This window comes from Corythoichthys intestinalis, chromosome 3 (assembly GCF_030265065.1).
Source record: "Corythoichthys intestinalis isolate RoL2023-P3 chromosome 3, ASM3026506v1, whole genome shotgun sequence".
Classification (NCBI taxonomy): Eukaryota; Metazoa; Chordata; class Actinopteri; order Syngnathiformes; family Syngnathidae; genus Corythoichthys; species Corythoichthys intestinalis.
Window position 1 is genome coordinate 41,394,536 of NC_080397.1, and position 15,997 is coordinate 41,410,532.

The 15,997-nt window shown below is 38.3% G+C and overlaps 1 protein-coding gene across 1 annotated transcript; it reads right to left on the reverse strand.

The window, feature by feature from the left end:
• Positions 1-14,073: 14,073 nt before the first annotated feature.
• Positions 14,074-15,784, reverse strand: LOC130913813 (Golgi-associated plant pathogenesis-related protein 1-like). Its single transcript, XM_057832687.1, has 5 exons — positions 15,636-15,784; positions 15,339-15,545; positions 15,075-15,152; positions 14,689-14,838; positions 14,074-14,340 (listed from the first exon to the last, which is right to left on the reverse strand). Exons 1-5 carry the CDS (start codon positions 15,721-15,723, stop codon positions 14,336-14,338), a joined length of 528 nt encoding a protein of 175 aa, XP_057688670.1. The 5' UTR covers positions 15,724-15,784; the 3' UTR covers positions 14,074-14,335.
• Between the last annotated feature and the right edge of the window lie 213 nt (positions 15,785-15,997).

The window sequence follows — 15,997 nt, forward strand, 5'->3', positions numbered from 1 at the left end:
AACACAGACAGACGCCCTGGGCAAACTGAGTTGTCTGTACATGTCAACAAAGTATTTAACAGTGGGTTTAAACATGTGCCATGATTCTACAGTATTCATGCGATTTGACAAAAGCATAACAATGTGCATGTACTGGTCTGTTTTCTAAAGCTTCTATTATTTAGAGAGCAATGTAGTGTGGCGGATAGGGAATGGGAGATAAACCACCTGAAACGTCAGAGTTTTCTTCATTGATTGTTTGAGTGAAAATTAAAAAGTTCCATACAATACTTTGTGTTGTGTGCGTTATAACATGCAATCAAAACAGCTAATTTGTGACCAGAAAATATGCACAGTGTAGGCATAAAATACTAATTTGTGGGCCTATTATCGTTCCGTTGAACAATTAAGCAAATGAGGCACACCTAGAAACTGAAATGTCTGATGCCCTCAAGGCAAGTGTATTTTCTTATTTTGTATCCATCAGTAACCTACAATCACAATTTTTAATGTCAGTCTACTGCAATCCATGTAAAAGCACAATTGATTTGAAATTCCTATCCTCCTGCGTGTGTGGTCTGTGCTGAGTAAAATATAGGTAATGCTACCACCTATTGGTTATATAGCGGAGTTACAGCATTGGTTCAAATGTCTCATCTATGGCGCCCTCTAGTAGTGGATTTGTCGCCAGTGCCGAAGAAAAGCTAGACATTTCACCTGAGGATAGATAAGTACTTCTGAATTATTTTCTGTTACGTACGGAGCCCCCCGGGTGCCAGGGTAGAAACATTTTTTAAAATCATAGCTAATCTGTACCCACAGTTTAGCAATCTGTACCCACAGATTACTAAACTGTACCCACAGTTTACTAATCTGTACCCACAGTTTACTAATCTGTAACCACAGTTTACTAAACTGTACCCACAGTTTAGCAATCTGTACCCACAGTTCAGCAATCTGTACCCACAGTTTACTAATCTGTACCCACAGTTTACTAAACTGTACCCACAGTTTACTAATCTGTACCCACAGTTTAGCAATCTGTACCCACAGTTTACTAAACTGTACCCACAGTTTACTAATCTGTACCCACAGTTTAGCAATCTGTACCCACAGTTTACTAATCTGTACCCAGTTTACTAAACTGTACCCACAGTTTAGCAATCTGTACCCACAGTTTACTAAACTGTACCCACAGTTTACTAATCTGTACCCACAGATTACTAATCTGTACCCACAGTTTAGCAATGACCCGGAAACTGTAATCACCAATGTTTGGCGGGGACTCCAAACGCCGAGGGACCGACCGAGCAAGCACCTGCACCTTTTGCCCTTGGCGAACAAAGGGGATTTAAAAGGTAACTATTGCACATTTTCTTTGGTAGCCTTTGGACTCGGAGTCCCCGCCAAACATTGGTGACTACTGTGGGTACAGATTAGTAAACTGTGGGCACAGTTTAGTAAACTGTGGGTACAGTTTAGTAATCTGTGGGTACAGTTTAGTAAACTGTGGGTACAGATTGCTAAACTGTGGGTACAGTTTAGTAATCTGTGGGTACAGTTTAGTAAACTGTGGGTACAGATTGCTAAACTGTGGGTACAGTTTAGTAAACTGTGGGTACAGATTGCTAAACTGTGGGTACAGTTTACTAATCTGTGGGTACAGTTTACTAAACTGTGGGTACAGATTACTAAACTGTACCCACAGATTACTAAACTGTGGGTACAGATTATCTATGATTTTTTATTTTTTCTATCCTGGCACCCGGGTTTTTCATTTTTTTCTATCCTGGCACCCGGGGGGCTCCGTAGTTACGTCCCCTCCAGTAAGACGTAAATGTTTCGCGCCCCCCCCAAACTCTCTGCCGACACTGTAAATAGTATCATTTGTCTATAAAATTACTATTTTAAGTTCACCTCTGCCTAAAATTGTCCTTTTTTCTATTAAAAAAGTAAACATAGATCAACTTATAATAAAGTATAACTTTACTAACATTGTTTTGTTTGAAACAGAAAAGACATAAAGCGCATCAATTTGCCCGAATTAAAAAAAAAAGTCACATCCAACGTGTAAAAATACTCGTTACATATTTGACCATTTGATATTGAAAAATAACATGTAATAAAATATATACATAATAATAAATTCAAATTGATTAGCAACATTAACTCATGAGGACAATATGCTGAAAAATTTGACTGAAAAAACAAAACTGTATCGAAGAAAAAGAAGTGTCATTAGACAGAGGGACAGTTTTTATTTTTGCTGCTCGCTGTAGCACCTCCTTTGCAATGTTTCCAATGGTGTTGGTTTATTTTGCACTGAGCATGCTAACAGTGCTCACTGGTTTACTGATGTAACACTGACAAAGCGGCAGGATTGTTGGCTATAATCGGCACGTTTTCGCTGAAAAACAGTCTAGAGTCTTATCAATGAGGTTATGGATCTAATGTCTTAAGTGGCATATTAATTGATTTTGCTTCACGCTGTCCACAATCATTTTTAGACACAGTAATCAGAATGGTCTTTCCTTGTCTCCCACTGTATTAAAAGTCAAAGCCAAAAGCCAAACGGGCCGAAAACAGTGTATTCTCGTTGGCAAGGGGAGAACCAGAGTTGAGGGCGGTCGTCGGGACGATCCCAAGCCGAAAATGGCACTTCTCGGGTGGACCCGTGAGAACCAGAAAAGACAGCGGGTCGCTGCGTGAGCCCGGCCGGAAAACGGCGCACAGCTCTCCATTCACTGACCCAAGTTCACGTTATGGTAACAGCAGTTGGGTTAATGTTACGTGATGCCGGGAGCACCCTGTTTTGTAGTAACTTTGCTTTTCACCTAGCAGAAGAAATCGGAATATCACAGTTATAAGTCCTGAAATTAGGCTGCTGATACCATTTTTCTTGTAGTACATACAACAGTGACCTGTACATCATTCATTTTCTGCGCCAGTTATCCCAGCTAACTAAAGGAAGTAGGTGGGGTACACCCTTAATTGGTTGCCAGCCAATCGCTGTCCACAACAAGGTCCCCTGAAAATATCCTTGCTGGCATGGGGCGAACACACAAACTCCACACAGGAAGACCAAAGACCTGGATTGAACCCTTGAGGTCACAACTGAGAGGCGGACATGCTAACCAATAATCCACTGCTTACTGACCTGCAGATATTACGATAAGTTGCATTTGGGTTACACACTATCAATTTATTTATTAATACATTTATCATTTTGGTCGAGACAGTGCATATTAGTGAACAATTAGGGCTGTCAAACGATTAAAATTTTTAATCGAATTAATTACAGTTGAAAAATGATTTAATCGTAATTAATCGCAATTCAAACCATCTATAAAATATGCCATATTTTTCTGTAAATTGTTGGAATGGAACGATAAGACACAAGACGGATATATACATTCAACATACGGTACATTAGTACTGTATTTGTTTATTATAACAATAAAGCAACAAGATGGCATTAACATTTTTAACATTCTCTTAAAGATAAATAAATGGATAGACTTGTAGTTCTTAAAAGATAAATGTTAGTATAAGTTATAGAAATTTTATATTAAAACCCCTCTTAATGTTTTCATTTTAATAAATTTAGTAAAATTTTCAGTCAAAAAATAAACTAGTAGCTCGCCATTGTTGATGTCAATAATTACACCATGCTCACTCATTGTGCTTAAACCCATAAAATCATTTGGACCCAAACGCCAGCAGAGGGCGCCAAACACCAAAAAACAAGGCAAGGCAAGGCACATTTATTTATATAGCACAATTCAACAGAAGGCAATTCAAAGTGCTTTACATCACATGAAGATCATAAAAATCACATTTAAATCAATACTAAAATGGATATCACATGATGATAAATTCATACCTGGAAAATTAGATGATGGGTTTAAGACATGGACAGATAAAGGAATTACAACTATAAGTAAAGTGGTTAAAAGGGGAGAAATAAAAAGTTTCCAAGAACTGAAAAATACATACAATCTTACTAACCAAGACTTTTTTAGATATCTGCAAATACGCGATTACTATAATAAGGATGTTAAGATAGTTGGGGACGAAGTACACCCTACAATACAGATACTGGTACGATCCTACGAGAATGTTATCCCTAAAACTGTGTCAACTATATATTGCATATTGAGAGACTCAGTAACTGAGTCAACACTATATGTGAAAATGAAATGGGAAAGAGAGCTGGGCGAACTGATACCAGAGGAGAAATGGAACATCATGTGGCGGTCACACTTATCAACATCACAATCACCTAAATGGAAGGAATTCAATTGGAAAAACTTAATTCGATACTTCATCACACCCAAAATTTAAAAGTAAACAAACAAGTAGCCAACAATCTTGCTGGAGACGATGCAACGACTTGAATCCAGACCATACACATATATTTTGGATACGCAGTAATATTCAGTTATTCTGGGAGAAGGTTCACTCAGCTCTCTGTGTTATGTTGGGATACGCAATTCCCAAACCCTGTCAGGTATTATATCTGGGACTTTAAGAGGATGTAATACATAAAGAGGACCAGTATATTGTAAAAATTCTCCTTGTGGCTGCAAAAAAGGCCATAACAAAGAACTGGTTAAGAACTGAATCTCCAACATATGAACAATGGCTGCTAATAGTGGATGAAATACTCGACATGGAACGGCTAACATATAGTGTTGCACCGATACCATTTTTTGGCCCCGATACGATACCTGGCTGTGCAGTATCGGCCGATACTGATACCATACCGATACCACCCCGTTTGTATATATATATATATATGTATATATATATATATATATATACATATATATATTTATATATATATTTTTTCTCCCCCAAAGAGCTACATAATTGGATGTGAAATCATTGCTATGAAGACTTTGTCAGGCTGTTGCTTACCTTTGCAAAATAGGAAAAGGATTTGTACAAAGTATAATACTAGCCCAACAGTAAGCAAGTAAAAATAAGTTCATAATAATAAACTCTGAATGAACTGAGTAAACTTTTTTAAACCTCTCAAAGGCCAAACAGTGCAACTTTCATGAAATTATTGTCACATTCTGCTGCTGGTTAGATTGTGTTTTGTTGCTGGGCTGTTAGTGGGGGCGTTCCTGACGTCGCACCTGAATCAAATGCAGGCTCATCAACGCAGCATTTAAGCACTGGTGAGGTCAGAGAAGGCTGCCGAGATATTTGCTTTGCTGATTGCCATTTGACATCTCGCACTATAGTCTCGCTACATTTGCTTGTTACGCCCCTGCATTGTTTTTTTTTCTGTTAGTTTGCTGCACTCGTTTGTAATCTCTACCCTGTGCAGGTATTTGAGTGTTTTTATTTTGACTTTTTGGCTCGCTGCCTATCGTCTTAGCTAACCTTCGAGTTTGTAGTATTGAGCTCCGTCGACCTGCTGTCACGGACTCCTTTTGTTATTTCTACTATTGCGATTGCGTGTTATTTTTTTGTTTGCAATCATTAAACCCTTGTATGTATACCCCGCTTGTTGACCGCTTCGAGGTCCAACCTTGTTTCCGCATTTGCGGACGCTAACAATTGTAAGTAATAATAATTGACCACAGCATCCCGTCTCTCTATTAGCCTCCTTTTTTCGGGGGGGGGGTTCCCTTATTTCTATTTCTGAAAGGTGGCAACCCTACTTTGGAAACAGTTACCAAATTACTGCAGCATTTCTTTAAGTAAAAGACAAAGTAAAGTTGACATAGTGAACTGACCAGAGATTGTTGCACCGGTCCAGCGCCCTTCCATAGCAGTCCTGCTCTTGCAGGCTCAAACTCGTTGTGTTCGTTCACGCTTCGTCTTCAAATGTTTTATCATGTTCGGGGTATTGAAACTGGCCGATTTAACTCCACATCTCAAAACTTTCAGGTCGCAAATCTTGCATGCAGCCATTGATTTTAATTGAAGGGATTTCTATTTTGAAATATTTCCCGACCGCCGCCATTTCGGCGACACCATGTCGGCGCCGCCAAGTGGCCTTGTCATTGGTCAGGAGTGGCTATTGGCCCGTTCTCATTGGTCTGGAGCAGGCCAATAGCGATAGCTGCTTGGTGTTCACGTGTCATCACACAACACGGAGACAGAGTGTAGTGAGCGCCAGGAGGAAAAAAAAAAGGCTGCGGTCAAATGTTATAATAATGGACCGGTAAATGGTATCGGCGCCGTCTTTGTTGGTACTCGCCGATACCGATACCACCATTTCAGGCCGGATCGGCGCCCCCTGCCGATACTAGTATCGGTATCGGAGCATCTTTACTAACATATAGGCTAAAGATAAAAGAATATTTGTTTTGGAAAAACGGGGAAGTGGCTGATTTACAGGGAAAAAGGGGTATAATATGGATTTCTGGCTCATCATGATAGAGTAGAACACAGGCCCGTTTGGTGCTCATTAGTTATATTTTTCTTTATGTTTGGTGTTGGTGTTATTCGGTGGTGGGGAATGTTGTATTTGTGTTTTTGTGTGGAAAATTAGAAATAAATAAAAAAAAGAAAAATCATACATAACCATCATCATCATCATACATACATAAAAATCGCATTTAATCACAAATAGAATAAATATAAATAAATAAAAATAAAACAAAAACTACTACTAATAATAATAATTGAAATCAGCAATGGAGATAAGCACAAGAGGAATAGAAACCAAGTAGATTGAAATATATAGACAGTTATGGATATGCAGTGCTAAACAAAAGCGTTTTTAGCCCTGATTTAAAGGAGTTAACAGTTTGAGCATACTTCAGATGTTCAGGTAACTTGTTCCAGAGGTGAGGAGTATAATAACTAAATGCTGCCTCACCCTGCTTGGTTTTTGTTCTTGGAACATGCAGGAGACCGGTTCCAGACGACCTTAGGGGTCTAGATGTCTCATAGGAATCAAACAAATCAAGCATGTATTTTGATCCAAGGCCAAAACAAGTAACAAGCGTATATTACACTGCTGTCATTTTAATCTGTTAGAGCAGGGTATGTGCGTTAATTGCATCAAATATTTTAACGTGATTAATTAAAAAAATTAATTAACGCCTGTTAACGCGATATCAACAATACATGGGACACGTGTATAACCTCACCACATCACATCACAGAAACAGGAAAAAAACAAACAAACAAACAAACAAAAAAACAATATATAATGTAACAAAGATAAATCAAAACATAATAAAAGACCAATAATGATTACATGACTGATTTGCTTATATTCAGTTTTTAAATAAATCTTGTGGGTATTAAAATTAAAATATTCTCTTTTGTTGAGTGGTACAGTGTTCTAGATGTTACAACTTCTGACAGAATCAACTCGTCCCTGGGGCACTTCACAATCTCCTGTGACGACAGACCTGGTGGCTTCGCCGGTGGAAATTTCATTTTTATAAATGTCCTGAATAGTGGTTGTTCCAGACCATGGAGTATTTTATAAATCTTATTGGTTAATTTAAAATATTTAAAATGATCAAAACTCAGGAGATTGTACGGCTCTAGAATACAGTAATGGTAGGAAATTGGTTGTCTGCCCAATGTGTTTATTGCCTTTTTAGCTTTTAGCTTGGTTTTATTTGTCAGAGAATTGTAAAACAGTACTTAATATGTCAGAACACCATAGCATGTAAAAAACATCTTAGTTGACTAAAGTGTCATAGAAAATCGAATATATTGAGAAAACATCTTAGATGACTGAAGTGTCACAAACAATCAGTTATAATGGAAATTGTGTAGATTGAATTTGATTAAGGCATTTTCTTGATGTGACTTGAAAGTGAGAACTGAATCAAGGACCACTCCAAGGTACTTAAAGTCCTGTTGGAGCTCCTCACGTCTTAAAAAATACATTTGAACTTTTGCTGTAAAAAACTACATTGCCAGCATACATTTGTATATGGATGTTTTGCATGCATTTGGATCATCGGTTTTGTACAGAAAGAAAATAAACTGGTCTTACAATGGAACCTTGGGGGACACCAATGGTACAGTCCTGAAAGGGTGATTTGACACCGTTGACGACGACAAATTGCATTCGATTATTGAGATATGATTTCATCCAGTCCATGGCTTTTTCTGAAGAAAACAAACCAAAACAACAACAAAAAAACAAAAAACAAAAGTTGTAAAGTAGTTTGAGTAGTCAGAGTTTGTGGTCCATTATATTGCAAAGTCACATAAGTTTCCAGATAAATACAAAGTAAAATACATATAGGTCTTCAGAAGAGGCTTCCTACTGGGGTGACAGCCAAGCACACCAATTTGATGTAGAGTGCGGCGTATGGTCTGAGCACTAACAGGCGGACCCCCCACCTCTTCAATCTCTGCAGCAATGCTGACTGCACTCGTGCAATGATCTTTCAAAGAAAGCAGTTGGATATGATGCTCAGCACGTGCGCTCAGCTTCTTTGGACGACCAACCCGAGGCCTGTTCTGAGCGGACCCTGCACTTTCAAAACAATGGATGATCTTAGCCACTGTGTTGCAGCTCAGTTTCAGGGTGTTGGCAATCTTCTTGTAGCCTTGGCCATCTTCATGCAGTGCAACAATATGTATTTTAAGATCCTCATAGAGTTCTTTGCCATGTGGTGCTATGTTGGAACTTTCAGTGATCAGTATGAGAGAGTGTGAGAGCTGCACTACAAATTTGAACACACCTGCTCCCCCTGAACACCTGGACCTAGTAACACTAACGAGTCACATGATATTTTGGAGGGAAAATGACGTGCAGTGCTAAATTTGGACATTTATGGATGTAGTTTCTAATGGGTGTACTCACTTTTGTTGCCAGTGGTTTAGATATTAATGGCTATATTTTGAGTTACTTTGAGGGGAAAATAAATTAACTCTATTACCGTATTGGTCCGAACAAAAGAAGGCATTGAAATAACACTGAAAAAGAGGGGGTCGTCTAATATTCGCAGTCTAGACATTATACCTATTCACGACGCTAGATGGCGCCAGATATCATTGAAGCGATGTTCTGTCATGACAGATCTCAGCTACTCTCCCCATTCACGACGCTAGATGGTGCCAGATATCATTGAAGCGATGTTCTGTCATGACAGATCTCAGCTACCCTTTTAGTTTAACCAGTTTTTATTATTTTATTGCAATGTTTTTCCTTATTCAGATTTGTTTCAAGACTACAGTTACAGTTAGACTTCACTTTGATGGTTAAAGCAGCTATTGCAATTTTGTTGTTTTATCACAATAGATTGGTTTATTTACATTTCAAAAACCAGAAGCCATTCATTTACAAATGTAATTGCACTTTAGTTTATATATTTAATTGTTCAGATATTAAGATTTGAATTAGGCAAAATAACATGCTTTTTCTCTCAAATATATTGTAATAATCATTTGTTTCGGATATACTGTAATTATTTTCTGTATAAAAATTAATTTGGTGTTCAAAAAGTCTTTTTTCAAACTGAGTCTCGAAAAAGAGGGTGTCGTCTTATAATCCGGGCCGTCTTATATTCGGGCCAATAAGGTATTTAAGCTGCACACACACTACTTTTCATTGTGTCAAAGTGTCATTTCGTCAGTGTTGTCCCATGAAAAGATATACTTTAAATATCTGCAGAAATGTGAGGGATGTACTCACGTTTGTGATACACTGTAACTTTGTGCTGAGAAAAAAAAATAACGATTGTTAAAAAAAAAAATCAAACAAAAATGAAAGCAGTTACTCACAATGTTACTCATTACTTGAGTATTCTTTTAACCAAATACTTTTTACTTGTACTTGACTACTTTTACTTGAGTAATATTATTTTGAAGTAACGCTACTCTACACACCTCTGCGTGTTATACATGTGTATGGAGCAACATGAACGAACACTAACTAGATAGTGCATATATTTTTTAAATTATATTTCATTTCATTCATATAACATTTCATGTCAAAACTCTCCTATCTCTTTGCACTTACACTACCGTTCAAAAGTTTGGGGTCTAAGTGACCCCAAACTTTTGAACTGTATGTATAGATCCTAAACATCTTGTCTCATTACAGAACTGTGCTTTTTTCAATGGCAATTTCGTCGAATATGGCATTAGCTGTCATATGTCCATCTGAACACAAGATGGCACTGTTCAATGTGCCTTGAACAATGAGGCCTTGAGTGGTGAACTGTAGGTGAAGCAATGCCCTGGAGCTTCACTTCCCCTCCCGACGGACCATCAGGCTCTCACATTTGGCAAGGATGGGGTCTGCCTACAAGCCACAACATTTGTACTGCTGGACTGACAGGCTGCAGACAATTTCACCACTCAGTTCACCCCTGGCAAAGCGAACGTGTTGAATTATTTCCCCAGCTATCTATTGTGTTTGATGAAGATGCTACTGCTGACATGTTGCTTGGTCACATACTAACTTCCTTATTCTTGTACTATAAAGTGATATCTGTTACCCCGTACTTACTAGTATATTCTGGCTCTAGTACAGGGCTAATCGGTCCTCAAGGGTCATTGCAGGTGCAGGTTTTTCTTCCAACCATTAAAGCACAGTTTATCTAATGAGGTTTCTGCTACGAAGAGCATCAACTGACTAACTGAATGACTGATTACACTTGTTAGGCACCAGATTGGTGAAGTGTCCTCTTGATCAGTTGGAATAAAAACCTGCACCCTTTGTGGAATTTTTTGGCCAACCCTGTTCTGGTATTTCCTCACAGTTTACCGTCATCTTCATTTGTGTCATCATCCACAGTAGGTGTCTGTTGAACGCACTTTTATTGTGGAAATAACCTTGTGATGTAATGTTTGTGTGAAGGTGCCGCTTCAAATGAAGAGTGACTGTTTGATCTACCTTTCCCTTTCTTCATGTTATTGTTATTAATGTGATGCTAAACAGTTATATAAATAGTGATTGATGTGGTATGCTTTGGCTCTTGGGACTTGTTATTCTACATGCATTTTTCTAAACTTTGATTTCCTGTACTTGAATGTTACCAGATAAACTAAACACAGATGAGGACATCTCAAGACTGTAGATTAGGACAAAAAAAACAAAACAAAATTTAGAGAGTATTCTTGAATTTTATTGGTAATGTAAGTTATTCCACCGTGCTATTGTGAAATGTAACCCGAGACTTTGTCAAGAAACAAATATATTTCAATAAAATATGTAGCCTTATCAAAAAAAAAAACAAAATCTTCTTTCCAAATATGAGTAGATGTCGTGCTCATGTACTTTACAGCATTTGTCATTTCAAACTTTGTATGTCCAATCTTTCCAATTCAGACGAACACACCAGAATATTCTTGTTTTCAATCAGGTGAACAATACCTGCTTGTTTAGCATGTTAGCAGTTGAAATCAGCAAATTTATTTGGGAAACTAACAATTGTCAGGTAAGTGTTGATCATCTAAAGTGGATACGTATTGCAGGCCCGGATCTAGGTTTACCCACCCGAGTGGGCACTAAGAAATCTTGAGGGGGCACCCCCAATGCAGGCTTTTTTTTACCCTCTGCATTTCTCCGGGCTTGGGACCGGCGCAAGTAGGACACTGGCTTGTGTCCCGTTGAGGCTGCATTAATTTTTTGGGGGGTTTATTTATTCATTTTTTCATTCATCTACTTATTCTCGCAGTCGGCGTGATGTCACGATGACGTCATCTCGCATAGCACCGTGTCGTCATTTTAAGATGGGGGCACGCACAGGTAAACATCCGTACACAAACGTTGTCTGAAATTCATACATTTCAGCTGTGTTTTGCGTCTTTTTTTTCATAAAAAAGTCTTAAACATGACTTATTATTATCACGAGTCACTGCCGACATACGCGAGGAGGCGATACAACTTAAAATTAGCGTGTATTGGCCTGCAAATCTGCCCATACAAAGTCACAGCTGATAGCTGGATAAACAATCCAAAGGAATTGCCAGCTGTGGAGTTCATAAACATCTACAACTACCTCATAAAGTCACCCACTAAGTTGACCTTACACTATCAATTACGTGGAATATGTAATGTCTGGAACTAAGAAAACTTTTAGTATATACGGAGTGAATATTTCTGCCGTAACCGTTAATTCGCCTCCAAGCGTTATTTAGCTGTGAACACATCACGGCAAAATAACCCACCAGGTCAATAATATACCGATTGACCGATCAGAGCAGTTCATGGCAAAAGAAAAATAACACTTTGCGAGTTGTCGGTTACAGTAATAATAACCACTGCCTAGGCTATTGAATCATAGAAGTTAATTGGGGCAGAAAAAAAAAAAAAAATCGATCAAAGTTTACTCACCAGTGATAAAATGTCGGCTGCAAACGTAAATGTGCCTGAATTTAGGTTCCCACTGGCGAGAATGGTCCACGGAACCGTCTTCTTTTACTGTTCCTCGATTGATTGCTTTCAGCCATTTACTTGTCCTTTTCTTCTCACGAGGAAGAATGAAGGACTTCAAATGCGCCTCTGAACTCTACCTTGTGTTACAACCCGCAACACGGCAACTTTTAGTCATTTCGACGGAAAAAAAGACCGCAAATAAGACAAAAGTTCAACGCGTTTGTACTACAATGCACGACAGAGCAAATGCTTGTGACTCGTGTTTTTCCCCCCATTTCAATATGGAGACGCTTTGTTGTGGCTGATGACGTCATTAATGCCTGGATGTCCGACTGCGAGAATGTGTCTGGAGGAGAGAGAGGAAGCGTGCAGATAACAAACGAGGTTGGAAAAACAGCTTGTTTTGGTAATTGCTTATTCGGCATGGTTGCGGCCAACAGTAACCGTTAATCCTGCAATAAAAAAGTAGGTGAGACCAACTCTCCGTGCGTTCTCTATATCCAGTGCAAGGCTACAATAGATAGTCCCGACATTTTGATTGGGTGGGCACGACTCACGCCTGGGTGGGCCGTGCCCATACCGGCCCCCCCCATACATCCGGCCCCGACGTAATGCAGTGTAGAGGAAGAACACAGATTGCAATTTTTTTTTTTTACGTGTGCAGTCTGTTACCTCAATGGCTGCCATTGTCGGTGATAGACACCCAATATATTTGAACTGGCAGGGCCAACAGTTGTCACTGCAAAAATGTATCGGCCTTCTATCACCATTTATGGCACTGAAACATGATCATTAGCTGCCAACCCTCCCAGTTAAAATTCATTGGGTATCTATCAGGGCCAATGGCAGCCAACTGGTTTAATCACATTTTTTTCTATAGATAAATGTCTAAAAAGGATTCACACGCCTGCAGTTGACAATCACGACATCCAATGAGCTGAACCCCTCAAAACAACAAGGAAACCATATTAAAAAAATAATAGGTTGAATGTAAAAAAGTCAGTGTACCTTAAAGAAATATGCCAAAGATTTAGGTGGCTCATCAAGGCATAAATCAGTCAATCCTTACAACTGAAAATGGACCATACCACAGACATAGACTGATAATGGTTAATGCAAGAATTTATTTCTGAAACAGATTTTGTATACATATAAAAGCTTCACATGCAAAGTAATTGTCAGCTCTTGTATGAATCAATTTTGTTCTATATAGAGTAAATACAACAATAACAAATATTCATTAAATTGTTCTTAATAACCCAACATATTGTCGCTATTAAATCATGCACTTACTATATGTTCAAGATAGGAGTGATACACTGGTTTGATTAAATACTTTAAAAAAATCATTATTGTGGACAGTTAAAAAAAAAAAAAAATAATAATTTGAACCCACCCACCGAGCCCCCTTTCTCGTTGAAGCACATATTTTGCATCCATGAGGTATGCAGTATACATTAAAGGTGAGACCTGTCTGTTCTACCTGCTTACCTGTGTTGACTGCAAACTAAACTGCTCTTAGTGCAGACTATATCAAGGGAACAATTTCAACTGGCTGTTGATGGAGAGCCATTTTTTCTTCCTACGTCCAACATGTACGTAATTGTTTACTTATTCTATTGCCCGGAATTACCAGCACACAAACAAACACTAAACAAGATTGCCAGGCATGAAGTCAAACTTGTTTTGAGTTTTCTTTTGTACTTATCTTTCCCTTTAAATAGTACAGGATAGAAAAATTATGACTCACATTTTTTTTGTATACCAAAAAAAAAAAAAAAAAAAAAAAGGAGATTTCGATTTTAGGCCATATCACCAAGCTCTAGTACAAGATTATTTATTTCCCAGACTACAATGTGTCTTATCGTTAGTAAAAAAAAAATCAATTACAATTTTTAAACACAATACATGTCTTCATACGCAGGCTGGAATCCAGTACTAAAACATTGTAGGTTTTCTACCACAGTATGCAGGTGTCCTTTGGGTTCTCGCCACCACCAGTTGGTCGTCCGCCAGCTTTAAAATGCAAATCCCTCATTCTGTAAAATGAACAGAAAATATAATGAGGTATTTTCATGTTAAACCTAATGGTAAATCAAGCTCTGCATGACATGAACATTTGATGATCCCCACCAACCCTCTCAGAAAATCGTATGTCCGCATGTGATGTAATGCATTAGGTACTGCAAACTCCCTTAGTTTATTTACATACATTAAATTGTTTAAAAAAAAAAAAAAGAAAATACAAAACCCGTGCTGCCACAGAGAGAACATGCACTTCTGGATTCACCTGAACCTCATAAAAGCTGTGATGCGGCTGTGCCAACCAGTTTTCTACTATGCTGCGTGCACGTTAAACAGCATTATGTGGGTAACTCATGAGTTACCTTGTTGGAGGACATTTTCAATATAGTCCTGCTCCGTGTTGATGTTGCCTGCGGGTCGATACTGCCCAACAACAAAAGCTTTGTTGCCATCAGTGGCCAAACCAACTCCCAGTTGGGTGCTTTCTTTCCACACAACCTGTGTAAAATGACCTGCAAATAAAACATGTGCAAGAACAATAAGGATGTTGGCATTATGCCACCCCTTTTTGCAAATAAACTGTAGTACATTGAATTTCATTGTATGTTAGCTGAAATGACCCATCAGTGTAGTTCATATACTGAACTAGGTCATGTTAAATTCTGTATTTTTAATGCAGAAGTGATGTTTTTCCCATTTGTGTAATCCATACGTTTTGTTTTGCCCGATTTTTTGTTTTTTGATTTACCTGTATTGGTTTGATACCCTGGCCTTGTCCAATTATATTCCTTAACTTCACTGTACCACAAATCAACTGCTTCTTTTCCTAGACAAGACAGACTTTCTCACAACACAATTCCATGCAAACAACAATAAATGGCAGCAAGATAAATAAAATCATTTACATTGTCAAGTAATGTGTAACAATTTGCTTTAGGGGTTAACACGAGGCAATAATAAGCACTTAAATAATATGTAACATCCATTATAGTGTGTGGAATTGGAAATACACCTGTTAATTTAATGGCCAAGCTCCACTTGTAATAAATATTCTCGCCATCACTGCTGTCACTGTGCTTTAGAGTACCCAAAACCAGCAAGTGCTCTGCCCATCTCTGAGCTTCAGCATTCAGCTCACTGTTAAGTGTCATAGGCGGTGCGTTGTGCAGTGTTCTGTAGGCGTTGTGAGTATCCAGGAACTCATTTTGAAAGCTCTCATCTGCTGATCAAATTGTGAATTATCAATAAAAGACTCCTTTGTAGTGGCTGCAGTCTGCAGAAATTATTCCTGAAAAATGGATGCACTCACCTGCGATTGCGTTCGTTGTTACTACGAATGAAAAAATACAGTTCAAAACCAAACTGCACAGCAATTGCTTCGTTATTTTCCACATCATAAAAATATTGAAGAAGGAAGGAGAAACTGTTCGTAATGGGCGCGCGATACTTGCTTACATGTCAAACAGCTACTGCACAAATGAATTCGCCTGTCTTGATATTTATGTGCTCGAGATGTGGAGGCGGAGATCCATCCAGGTTGTTTGTTACAACCCCAACAGGATCATACAGCTGCCTCCTTTGTATATTGTTCTTCTTGTATTGTCAATCAATTCACTCTGCATCTGCAAAGTAAAGAAAGTAATCAAAAAACATCTTAATGTAGATTATCTG